The 13,692-nt window shown below is 42.9% G+C and overlaps 1 protein-coding gene across 8 annotated transcripts in view; it reads left to right on the top strand.

Annotated features, from left to right (window-relative positions):
- ANKS1B (ankyrin repeat and sterile alpha motif domain containing 1B) overlaps window positions 1-13,692 on the top strand; it is a 1,095,863-nt gene that overhangs the window by 210,209 nt on the left and 871,962 nt on the right. For all 8 annotated transcript variants that reach the window (XM_019515011.1, XM_019515009.1, XM_019515010.1 and 5 more), the window contains 2 exons: window positions 6,482-6,598; window positions 9,292-9,467. In XM_019515011.1, coding sequence (XP_019370556.1) covers window positions 6,482-6,598; window positions 9,292-9,467 — 293 coding nt within the window. The remainder of the gene's footprint in view (window positions 1-6,481; window positions 6,599-9,291; window positions 9,468-13,692) is intronic.

Here is a 13,692-nt window from a genome sequence, read left to right on the forward strand (position 1 = left end):
GACCCCACTGTCCACGTCCCTCCAGGTTGAAAATGACCAGTCCACCACCACTCTTTGGGTATCGCCCTCCAGCCAATTTTCAGCTCATTTGACTGTGTAGGCATTGACGTCTCAGTTGCCTAATTTTTCAATGAGAATGGAGTGAGAGAGAGTGTCGAAGGCCTTCCTAAAGTCCAGAAAGTCTACATTCATGGCATCACCTGTGTCCAAGGATTTTGTGACCTGGTTGTAGAAGACATGCAGGTTGGTCTGACAGGACCTGTCCCTAATGAACCCATGTTGGTTGCCCGTGTGCATAATCTCCCCTGCTGGTCCCTCGCAGATGTGCTCCTGGATAATTTTCTCAAACAGCTTCCCCAGGACCGAGGTAAGAATAATGGGTCTATAGTTTCCCAGGTCCTCCTTCCTTCCTTTTTGAAAATGGGGACCATATTGGCCCTTTTCCAGTCCTCTGGCACCTGGCTAGAGCACGAGTGCTCGTAAAGCCATGCCAGGAGTCCCGCAATGACCTCTGCCAATTCCCTCAGCACCCTGGGGCAATTCCCTCAGCACCCTGGGGTGGAGATCATCTGGACCTGCTGATTTGAACACGTCCAGCCCCACCAGAAGTTCCCTAACTAGGTCCTCTCTGACCCTAGGCGTGGTGGTGCCTCTCTTGAGTCCATCCAGGATCCCATTGTGGGGATTGTGCTGGTCCCTGCTCAGAAAAATGGAGGCAAAGAATTTATTAAAGAGGTCAGCTTTATCGTCTGGTGCAACCACCAGATTGCCAACCGTGTCTTGCAGGGGCCCCATGTTAACTGATGCTTTCTTTTTAATCCCTATGTATTTAAAAAAGGACTTCTTGTTATCTTTGATCTTGGTCACTAGTCCTAGTTCTGTCTCTGCCTTAGCCTTCCTAACAGCTCCCCTACAGTCTCGAGCAATGGAGGTATAATCTTCCTTGGTGATGGCCCCTCCCTTCCATTGGGTGTACAACTCCTTTTTAGCTTTCAGATGTTCCTGAATGCCTTTGGTGAGCCATGGGGGCTTTTGAGCACTCTTGCCCCCTTTGACTTGCATTGGGACTGTCACCCTTTGGGCTCGGAGGATCGTCTCCTTAAGAAGCAACTGCTCGTCTTGGACTCCCAACTCCCCCACCCTCCGGGACCTCAGTGCCTCTCTGACTAATCTCCTTAGCTCATTTAAATCAGCTCTCCTGAAATCAAGGGCTGCTGCCTTGCTGCAGGCCTTTGACACCCTGTGCTGGATGGTGAATTCCAGCAAGCGTGATCGCTATCGCCCAGGTGGTTGAGAACCCTCAGTCCCCTCACCAGGTCATCGCCTGTGGCCAGGACCAGGTCCAGCAAGGCATTTCCCGTGGTGGGACTGTGCACCTCCTGGGTTAGGTGGAGGTCCTGTATTTCGGCTAGGAACCTACATGAGTGGTCAGACCTGGCTGATGCTCCTCCCAGCAGATGTCCAGGTAGTTTAGGTCTCCCATGATGACCACATCGCTTGACTTAACTGCCTCTGCAAGCTGACCTGAGAATTTGTGGTCCAGCTGTTCCCCCTGGTTGGATGGTCGATAGTAGACACCCACCGTTAAGTCTCTTTTCCCCCAGCCCCCTTGTATTTTAACCCAGAGCACTTCAGTCTGCCCCTCCTCTGACCCCGTGCTTTTTGTTGAGGACGTGTATTGTTCTTTGATGTAAAGCGCCACACCCACACCTTTCCTCCCCATTCTATCCCTCCTGAACAGTCTGTAGCCCTTGATGTTTACCACCCAATCATGGGTTGAATCCCACCAGGTTTCAGTGAGCCCCACTGGTTGCTGGGGTAGCTTCCAGCAGCAGAGACCTGTGGCCCCACTCCTAGCCTGGGTCCCACTGTAGGGGAGCAGGACACCCTTGGCAGGGATAGGAAGCCCCCCAGCTTGGGCCAGCTGCCTGACATGTGCCCCAGGCATCTGTGAGGGCTACAGGTCTGTGGTCCTTGAAGGGGGAGATGGCCATCAGGGGCCGAGGGGACAGCAGTCCCATGCGGGTGGGCCAACAGTCTTTGGCACCTGCTTCAGCAATGCATTCTGGGCTGCAGCTGTCTCAGACAGACATTGGGTATGGGATCATGCAGCTGTCCAGCTCCTTCATGGAGAAGTTCCTGGCCTTGACTCTGTACCCCTGAAAGCAAGGTGCAAGGTCAAAAGCCCCACACCCCATGCCTCCCTGCTAAGGTTTCATGTTTGTTCAGTTCAGGCCCTAGAGTATTCCCCCTAATCCCAAACCTCCTTCCAGGTTCTGTCTCCCTGTTCTTAACCCCTACCCCCACCCCAGCTCACTGCTGGCCAAAGATTTGCTGTTTTTTATTAATTCAGAGGAGGGACCAAGCTGAGACATGGACAATGTTCAACATGTTTTCTTTATTAAACACGGGAAAGGTTTGGCAACCTCAACGTTTTAAATGGAGGCACATGTCTTTCTCACACTACATTCCCCCATACCTTAGTGTGTGCCCTGGGGAGGCAGGGGTTGAGAAGGGAGAGGGGAAGGAAGATGGTACCTGAGTTGTGGGCAGTGCTGCCTGTGATGTAGGGCCAGAGGAGCCTGGGGCAGGAGACACATGGCTCAGTGCCAGGTGTGGGCACTCAAAGCCCAGTCCACACAGGTGAGAAGGCAGTCAGCTACGGCTTTCTGGATGTAGACAGCCTGCCATGGTATGGAGCCAGAGCCACCCACATCTTCAGGATGCTCACCTGATGAATTTGGGGACCTCAGGAGTATAGTGCCTGCTCTCCATCACCCTGAAGAATGGGGAGTTGTGCATTGGATAACCCTGAAGTAGAGGACTGTTTTATTCTCACTTGAAAATTAGCAGTTAACACCTCCCATTTCAAAGAAAAGTTATGACAATTCAACAGCAATCTTCTTACTGATTATCTGATTTTTAAATAGTTGTTTCATCCAAAAATGTAAACACCCACAAAAGAAAATGTTTTAAATACAGTTGTCATGAACCCACAATATTTTGGGGTGTTCATGGGATATCATGCATATTTGGTTGAATTTGTTTTACTAATAATGGCATATGTGGTCTCTACATAAATGTAGTGTCAAGCTGAATTTAACCTTATCATACTTCTGTTTATATGAGCTGTGGCATTTGATACAAATGTGTTCTTTTATGTTGTGATAGAGCTAGGATTGCATACCCTGGAAGTGATTTTCAGGTGTCATTCTTTAAACAATGTGTTTTTCACCTAGGAGATGTTCAAATCCTAAACAGTTAAGATAAGTAATCACTGAGATTTAGCATCTGACATGCATGGGGAGGCCGGGGGGAACAGGCTAGGGGCCTTGTTTCCTGCCTAGCTCTGTGAGTGTGGAAGTGAGCTGGAAATAAGCTCCCCAGCCTGTTCCACCCCACCTCCCCTCCCACTGCTCTGTGCTTGTGGAGCTGGGCAAGGAACAGGATCCCTTGTCCCTGCCAGTGGGGAGCTCTCAGCAGTGGCTCCATGACCGTGGGGCTCATGCTGGGAGATCTTTCTCTCTCTGCACTGGAGCTGGTACTGGGAGATGAGGGTCTCCCAGCCCAAGCCCTGTGACTGCAGAGCTCAGGCTGAAAGATAACGATCTCCCAGCACTGCCCCCACAGTCACAGAAGAGATAAGGGTCCCCCAGTCCCTGGCTCCCTGATCATGATCTTGGATTGGGGGGCTTGTAACTCTCTGCTGCCAGGGCAAGGGGACATTGTCCTTGCTGAGGCTTCAGTGGTGGAGCCTGCCCCAGCAGCAGGCAGCTCCCAGGGGCAGGGAGCCATCTCCTACCCCCTGTTGAACAGCTGACTGGGAGCAGATTTTGCTCCCATTCAGGCATCTACACAAGCACTATGGCACCATTATTCATCTCGTGAAAATTTGCTAGCATTTTCAGGTAGCAAATTTTCTCAAGATTAGGGAGGTTTTCTGTGAAGTAAGCATGTGTGCATGTAGACGTGCATGCTTACTTCACAGTAAACTATGCTAATATGAGGTTAAGCATCTCATGTAGATGTGCTCAGTGATGCTTAACTGCGGAGCTGATTCATCAGCTCCACATTAAAGCGCACATGCAGATGCACCCACGGGTTTTACTACCTCTTGTCACATCCATGAAAGAGACTGAGATGTTTTATTTCTTCTACTATGGGCTCCATCGCATTGCAGAAGGGAAATTATTCTGGCTAGTGAACCATCCATTCAATCTAGACTACCTTTGCCCTGCCCAGACCCTACTGTCTTCTATTGCAAGGAACTCCTACTCTGCTTTGCAGAAAGAGTGACAAAGTTCTTTGGGCAGATGTGATATTTTTTATTAGACCAACTAAATAGTTGGAAAAATGGTTCTTTGCAAGCTTTCGGGCACAAACAACCTTCTTTAGGCAAAGAGATTCTGGCTTCCCCTTGCAGAAAAAGTGACATCTTTCAGTAAGCCTCTCCTAAATTTGAGCAGCGATTGAAGATGAGGTTTCATCCTTCTGCAGTCACTGAATTCTGGCTCTTTGTAGTCAGGAAAAGTAAGATAGGAGTTGAGGCTTTAATATCTGTTGTAGTTTGGATATTAAAATTTATCATAGCCTGAGAAACTACAGTTATTTCTCAGAACTTTCTTTCTTAGATAAATTTATTGAGAAAATCCATTATTCAGTTAAAAACTTAAATAAAAGATGTGTACTGTGAAGTCTCATAATGAGAAAATTATCTGTAAGCTTAAGCAAAAATTCTAAAAAATCTACAGCTATAATGTTTGCTAAAGGACATTGATTTTTTTGAGGAGATTTGCTGGAAGTTAAAATGCAAGATTTTAGTCTTCATTTATGAGACATTACAAGTTTGTCTTAACACCCTCCGCAGAATTAGTTGCCAGCAGGTAAGCACTTTAGTTTGTTGGGCCTTGAGAGGGAAAATAAAAAGTACAATACCATTTAAAATGCACAACTTGATATGAATATTGGAGGGCAAAGTTAAAATCTTTCATTATTCTCAAGACTCCCCTGCCTCATTACTTTTCCTTTTTCAGGCATTTGATCTGTTCTCCTTTCCTTTTTTCTCAATCTTCTACATTAACTGTTCAAACAACATTGTTGACAGAGCTGGAAATATTCTGTAGTATCTCACTCGGGCAGTGGGCTTTCACATAGCGCTTTTACTTGCTGCTCTTTTTTTTAATGCTCTAGGGATGAACAGCCCCCTCTAGTGATATCTGTGTGATAAGCTTTTAATGATAAGATTAATTAGCAGAAAACAATTTTTCCTTTCATTCTGTAAGAATAAAGAAACATATGGCAGGACACCACTGGAAGCCAAGAGGAGGTATAAATGTCACCTAGGAAACATATACTTTTAAAAATCTTCAAAGCATTTTGAAAGCTAAGATGCTTTAGCTGGCATATGCTCTTCCCTTGTCAGTTCCAAAATCTCTGCTTCAGAAGGCTATTTTTAATGTAGATTTTTTTTCTTTTAGCTTCATAACCCAATTAATAATTATGCTACAGACTATGGATATTAAACTGGAGAGATTTCACTTTGTAGAAAGCAATCTAGTCTGATTTCTGTAATAACATGTCATTCTATATGCAAGATACCAGTGATACCAGCTATGGTTCTGTTTTCTGTATATTCCAGTGAGCACTGTTGTTGCCTTTTGTTCCTAAGGTATATATGCATGAAACCAACAGAATGATGAGACAAAATAACGTTGCCTAACATACGAGCCCAGTCTGTTAGAAAAATGGAATCATTGTGCATAAGTTAATGTCATTTATTATCTAATATTTGTTTTACAAGAGTAGATATAAATATAAGCTTTATTAAACTTAGTATCCCATTAAGCTAAGCATAAAGAAATGCATGAGAAGACTGAATTAAAATCTTTATAATAAAGTTGAAATATAGCTTCATCTGCTCATCATTCTAGCCACAATAAACAGTCTGATTTCACATAGCATTGTAGCAAAGGTGAATCTTGAGACATTTGGAAGAGGACATTTTCCATACTGATAATTCAAATAGTTCTGGAGGATGCATACTTTCTCTTACTTTAATCTTGTGTATTGCAGGCAATGTATTTGGTCTCTGAAGAATTAATAAGAAGTATCAACTTTTTATATTATTTTAGCTTTTTTAATGAAAATAAAAATTATCTTTAAAAAAGAATAGAAAATTTTCTTTGAATAAGAATGGACCATTTACTTAACACATGTTTTAAATAAAAAGAAAAAATTAACTGCAGAAGCTAGTATTGATTAACTCTGAAATGAGTTTTATGCTCAGCAAGTTAAATGAAGTAACTGGTCATTATGATGCTTATAATATTTAAGATAAAAATCACTGAGAGGCAATCACTTGTGAAAGAATGTACCTGGGAAATTGAAAAAGGAAATAATCATTCATTACAGAAAGACCAAAATACACTTTTGACCAGAAAAAATGGGTGGAGTTGTGATATGTGTCTCTGTTTCATTACAGACTACATGGAAACAGGAAATGCATCTGTTTCAGAGCAACCCATGCAGGAATGTCCACTGTCAGAACAGCAGTCTTCCATTTTATCCCCAGAAGTTTCTCCATCCCAAAGGACTAAAAGTAAATATAACAATTTTATGACTGGAGAAGCTTTGCCAAAGGTTCTAATACTGTCATTTATTCTTGTAGTAATATAATTTATTCTACTAGTAATATATCTACAGAAATATAAATTGGGAAGAGAAGAAATAAAAGGGAATATTGATGTAAAAAAGTTAGTTCTTAGGAAGATTAATGAGCTGGGTGCTACCCCTCAGAAGAGGTATCAGTTTATTTTCTAATATGCACTATAATATATGTTATGTAGGAAGGAATTGAAATGAGTTCTTACAAATGAGCTATTAATGAATCATGCATTCAGTCTTGGGCTGGAGATATATACCACATGTGGTATGCCCCAGATCAACCCATATGCTGCATACAGTGAGCACTTGTCCCAGCCCAACAAACTGCATATGAGATGTGGGGCTGGTTTGATGTGTGCTGCATGAAGCCAGATTACCAGTAAAAAAACAGAGTAAAAATGGATGTCAGTAAAGTCAGTAAAAAAAAAATTACCTATCAGTAAAAACACTAAGCAGCTGCAGCTTGATTGAAGCTCTGACAGACAGAGAACAGCAGTGTCGCCTGATGTCTGAGTGGGAGCATAGCACCCTGCAGGAAATGTTCTCTTGGCCAAGTGCTGCTGCTGTTGCTGTATCCCAGACTGTCTATAATACTGCTGGGCTGCAGGTAGGTTTATTTGGAGGTCGATGCTGGGACAAGGGGAGTGGGGCTGGTAAGGTTGGAAGGTGGGCTGGGTGGGGGAGCAGCATGTTACAGTGGGAGCATCAGGGTGTGGGGATGAATAGGGGTTTCTGGTGGGTGGTTGAGGGCAGCACAGTGTAAAACTATTCTTGCAATCAAGGAGAGTTGTCAACCCAAAAAATGTTTTTTACAGCAAACTTCTCACTGATTAAACTTTTTTTTTTTACTATAGTTTGTGTTAAACCCCTAATGTTGAGCTCAGCTCTTCTAACTGGGGTCTGGCAGCAGGGCAGGGCCTGGCATAAGACTTATGTTAAATGTACACCACTAAAAAGGCGTCAGGAAAAAAGTTTTTTGTAAAGAACTTACAGATTGTCAGTAAAAAACTTCTCTTGCATTGGCAGCCCTGCATGTAGCACACAGGGCTGGGGCTGGGGTATGCACTGCACATGTTGTGCAGGGCAGTATGGGGCACATGTTGCAGGAGGTGTGCAGTGCTTGTTTGGGGACCAGATGACTTTGACGATCCTGCTGGGTGGAAGATCCACAATTTTGGGAAAAGCATTAGGTTTTGTCAATGCAGGAAGAAATATCTCCTTGCTCCCTGAAAAGTAACGATTTCACTCTTCATTTCAATTGCTTTTTTCACTTGCAAAAAAGCTGCTCCTATTAGAAAACTAAACTTGCTTCTGAGAGCCACATTTTGATGTCTTTAGTCATGCTGGTTAGAACCTTACACCACAAATAACCCAATTGACTACAGTAGAGGCATTAGACTAACAGGATTTTTTTCAGTTCAATTTTTTTCATTCATGGTATGCATATGGGGTAAAAAAAGAGGTTTTGTTTGGTTGGTTTTACTTTCAGTGGACTCTGTTTTAAAAAAAGATGTTTTAAAATAGCTTTTAATATTGTTTACTCTAACTTTCAATTTATATTTCTTATAATTTTTTTTTATTAATCATTATTTTCTAAATAGAAGGCTAAATACAAAGCATTATGTAAAAATCTTTTTAAACCACGTTCTACTTACGATTATTTGCAAAATTCCCATTGACTTCCAATATTCAAAACCTCAATTGATGTCTTAAATATAGAAAGTCCATTGTTCTTGGTTGTTGTTTTTTTAATTGATTGCATTCCATTGCTGGTTTTGAAACACTCAGCCATGACAATGAACATTTTTTAAATATTCTTAAATATTATCCTTAGACCTAGATCTTACTACTTATGCCTACAGGCACAGAGGACAATGCAAACCTGCACCAGAAACACAGATATTAAACTGAGACACAATCATATCTGATGCTTCATTGTACATTCTTTGTGTGCATAATCTATTCAGTCCCTTAGGAGAGATTAGATTTCTTTCCCTCAGTGTGCTGGCAGAACAGCACACTGCACTTTCATTCTGTAGAGTGAAAGAAAGTGCAGAAGTGCTTTCTTTTCAGCCTCTTGCTCCCCAAAGGAAATGTGGAGTCACTGTATTAGCTAAACTGCAGGGACTCCTACTATTGGAGAACCCAGTATACTTGAACAAGATGAGATAGTTTCTTGTGTTCCTGCTGTGCTCCCTTAGTGTAGTCACTACCTCTTTCATTACTGATTCTGATTTACTCATACTGAATAGCACTCTACTTTATCTATAAAGGCCCCACTAGTGTTAATGGGGCTGCTTGCAGAATAAGGTACATATTCATTGGGATGCATGTATTAGAATCTGTCCCATAATTAAATTTAGAAATATATGACACCAGTTGCTTTAGCACTTGGGTACCTTTTATCAAGAAATTTAGCGATTAACAAAGGAATAACATCTTCAGAATAATAGTTAACATGTTAATGAGAGCAGACATGTGATGTGTAGAATGGCTCTGAAAGTCACAATGTATTTTGAACCATAAGGCATACAATTGAAGGAATAGTTCATCTTATTAAAAAGTTTGTAGAAATAAAATACCCTTTGAATTCTAATTCATGATTGTATTTTATTTACCTTTTTAAAGGTGAAGCTGTGACTGGAGAGTTATCAAAGCTCTTAAATGAAATCAAGTTATGCCAAGAAAAGGAGTATTCTTTTGAAGATCTGTCACATACAATATCAGAACATTTTTTGGACAATTTTAGTAAGATATCAGAAGAAGAACTTGTGACCAGTGGAAGCCAAACAAAACTTAATATAGTAAGTATGATGGGACACAGATAACTTTTATATTTTACATTGCTTCTTGTACATTCATTAGATTAATATAGCAAAATTGATATGAACTGCAGTCTGAAAAAGAATATAGAGTATGCTTGTTACAGATAGAAGGGATAAGTATGAATCTTTATGTATTCAGGTGAGCAGTTATTTACCTGAATGACTATATTGACTTTAGTGGCACCATTGTGTGAGAAACTCCTCATCAAGAGGAGTAAAGAATTTACATTCCAGTCCATAGGGAGAAGGGAGCCACCTAGAGGTAGCCAAACAAATACAAAACTTTGGTGAGGTGTTGGGTTTAGGCACCTGATTTAGGTCTTTCCCAAGGTCCCTCTTCAGATTTGAGATCTACAGCATAGAACATATTCTTTATTCTCTTGAAAATAGCAACCTACATCCATTCTTTGAAAATAATTTGTCTCTATCTCTCTCCCTCTCCCTCTCCCCCTCTCTTTAATCTCTTTCTGGAGTGAATATTACCTTTTATACAATACAATACAATAAAATAAGTACAATACAAAACACTGAGAGCACTCGCCCAGGAAGAGGAACAATTTGGTTCAAGTTCCTTCTCTTCCTAAGGGGAGTTTAAACAAACATCTCTTACCTTCCAGGAAATTGTCTTCACCAGCAAGCTGTTGTCATCTCCTAGGATGGTTTATGCAGCTGCAGTTGGTTTCAACCTTACATTTTCTAACTTGCAGGAGAGTACTGAAACTATTAGGATTTAGGCTAGTCTTCATGGGGACATTTTTCAGTCCTGTTAAAGTTATGCCACTGTTCAGCAAAGAATCCTAGATATAGGGGGCTGGGCAGAGAGAGAGCCCAGAAGGAGGAGCATGATTCTGTAATCTGGTGATTAGGACACTCACCTTACCATTACCTTAATATTAAGATATATTATTGTAAACTGTGATATTAAGCTATAATATTAGTCCTTTAATGTGAGTTTAGAAGATACATTCTTTATTGTTTGTGAAAGGCTTGTGTAGTATGGTAATGTGAGGTCTGGGGGGCCTTATGGGTAGCACGGCCTGTCGGACATGTAGCCCCTCCCCTCAACTCGCCTGCCATGACTTTGATGTTAAGCTATCAAGAGCGGGGGGTTCAGTGGAGATCTTCTTGGAAGAGCTTCCCGACAACGGCTGTGCTCACGATTGTTCGGCGTGATGTTCCATGGGGCTCTGCCTCCCCTACACGCCATGCACTCGCCAACCGGATAGGTGATTGTGCAGTGGTGGTTTCAATCCCGTGGGCTTCCTCACAGCCTGCTTCAGGTGGGGGGGACCCATGTCTGAGTGGGCTCCATCGGCTCTTTTCCTTCCAACCTTGATGCCCCAATTCTCTCTCTCTCTCTCTCTCTGTTTTTTTTTCTCTTTCTTTTTCTGTTTTCTTCAGAAGAAATGTTCTCCTGGGGTGGAGAGGGATGTGGAGCCACCTCCTTTCCCCAAGCCTCCTACAGGGGGCTCAAACTACCTCTTACAGGGAGCTCGAACGCTTCCCCTGGTCTGTCTTCTGCAGGGAGCTGCAGTGCTTCCCCTGCTCTGCCTCCTACAGGGGGTCGAAGTGTTTCCTCTGCTCTGCCTCCAGCAGGGGGCTCGAAGATTTCCCTTGCCCTGCTCACCGGTGCTGCTCTGGCTGTGCCGCTCCTCTTCCCTGCAGAAGCCTCAGCACGTCTCATGTGCTGTCCACTTACTCTTTCTTCCTCTGGCTCCCCCTTGCCACAGGGTCTGTCGGGGCTTTTAAACTTCCACGTGGCGGCCGGTACAGCTGCCGTGATTGGTCCAGCTGTTCTCCGCATGGGTAACAGTTGGTTAAACAGCCAGAGTAGCGCTGGCTTGCATGACTGTGGCCACAGTCCTGGTTCCTGCGCTGCCAGGCTGGCAGGAGGTAAGTTTTCCCTGCATGGGGTCTGTTTCAGGGTTTTGGGACCCACGGAGCTTGCTCCCGCCCCTTTGAAAGCCTGTGGGGGGCGTGTTGCTGCCACAGGTAAATATAGCATGAAAGTGCCCATGGATAGATTAATACTTTTCTATACAGTGCAAGGTTTGGGTGGTATTCAGTAGTTAAAGTCTGGCCACATATTGAATGAGGAAGCTAAAAAGAATAATTACCCAAACACTGAATGAATTCAGCCGAAGTTCTATGGAAAATGGTATGGGATTTTTTTTCTTGGAGTGTTACATGGTTGGACTTGGAAGGCAAAATACTAGCTAAGTGCTTTGTGCAGACATGTAAGTCTATATCACCGTTGTGGTAAAAGTGTTTGGTACCCACCAAAAATATTCAGTAAAACAGGTATAATTGTTTAGTAGAAGGAATGAAAGGAGCCCTGCACTGGCATTGGAAAATGCAGCAAGGAAATTTGTGATGAAAGACTGTTGGGACAAATACTTCACTTTATACAAGCCTAAATAAACAGACCTTGCATATACAAGCATGTTTGCTCTCAGAGACTGCCTTTGATAATGTCATTTTTTAATTTCTGGTGTTTTACTTCGGCTAAGAAGCAGCATAATTTTAAAAATATTTATTTTCCAATAGATGGCAGTCTGGCTCAGTAATTTAAAGAACAAAAGCAGCCATCTTATGTAAGATTTTTTTTTGTTTATTTATTTATTTGTTTTGCATCTCTGTTAGAGTGGTAGTTTTTAACTGAGGTTCAGTGCAAGGTGCTTAATAATACAATTTTTTTAAAAGAGAAACTCTATTACATAGTCAAAATGGGTGGTATCCATCTACATCTATATATATTTATAGCAATATATAAGTAAATAAGTAGCAAAATAAAATGGTAGGGCCAAATATAGAGGCATGGTAATAATGTGGAGGAGGTTACATGTCAGTAAGTGGATGTTCAGGGAATCTATATGAAGCTAAGGGAGGCTAAGAAAATCTAAGTGGGTGTGTGTTACATGACAGGGAGCAACAATAGACAAATGTAAATTAAAGTGCATGTACAGGGGATCTACTTTAGCTTATACTTTGTTCCAGGCCCCTTGCATGTACATTACTTCAAGGTAAAGTCCCCTTTTCTCAAAACTCTGATTTGTAACTTACATCACTAAACATTTTTTGCAGGCTTGATATTCCCACATACATTTTTATGCAAGTTTATTGTAAAGTCAGTGTTCAAACCATAAATGTTCACTGTTTATAATAATGGATGTGTTTAGTAACATTGCTGTACAGGAAACCCTCACTATTCATGAACTCCGGGTTCACAGATTCAAATTTTCGCAGGGGAGGCCAGAGCTGGGAGGTGGGTGGAGAGTGAGCACCAGGGATGTGGAGGGAGGCAGTGGCAACATCTTCTTCCCTGGAGGCAGCCAAGGTGGGACCTGGTGTGCGGGGAAGGGGTCAGTCCCCAGATGCTGCAGGGGAGCCCCAGGGATGGGGAGGGAGGCAGTGGTGGCATCTTCTCTGCCGCCACTGCTGGAGGCAGCCCTGGCAGTGCTCTGAGAGCCACAACGGCACTCAGGGGGGAAGGGGTTGGTCCCCAGGTGCTGCAGGGGAGCAGGGGGCAGCTGTGGGGTCTGATGGGGAGCCCCATCAGTATTAGCAGCTTTTGCCATTCGCAGGGATCTCCAGAACATATCCTCCACGAATGGTGAGGGTCTTCTGAATGAGTAAAAGCAGAGAAAAGGAAGGAATGGAGAACCATTGCTATTATGTTTGAGCTAGAAAAAAACCTACAGTACCTCTGATCAACATACAGTAAAAGCCCTGTTATCTGGCATTTTACTAACTGGCATTTCTATTAACTGGAATTTCCATTTGGCCGGCTGGATGTTGTGTGGGGGAGATAGCATGCGGCAGTGGTTGCTGCCACCCACCACCCTGTGCTGCTTTTGCTCTGCATGCGGCTGCCGCCACACCCCTCCTCCCTGCTCTGTGTGTGACCGCTGCGCCTCCTCCCCAGTGTTTGGCCAGAAACCCCTGTGCCTCAGGTAACTGGCATTTTTAGATTACTGGCACCCCCCATTCCCCACTCATGCTGGAAAACAGGGCTTTTACTGTATATCTTTTTATTTGGTATGGATAGTCTATGGAATCTCTTGATTCTCAATATAAAAACACAGCATCCCGAAAGCTGAGAAAATCAAGAGATAACTCACCCTCATGCATGCATAAGATTTGCATACTGCACACATGCACTTCAATCATTTTCTTTCATAAATGTGATTTTTTTTTTTTTTTT

This window comes from Gavialis gangeticus, unplaced genomic scaffold (assembly GCF_001723915.1).
Source record: "Gavialis gangeticus isolate Ggan-Ray unplaced genomic scaffold, GavGan_comp1, whole genome shotgun sequence".
In the NCBI taxonomy this organism is placed as follows: Eukaryota; Metazoa; Chordata; order Crocodylia; family Gavialidae; genus Gavialis; species Gavialis gangeticus.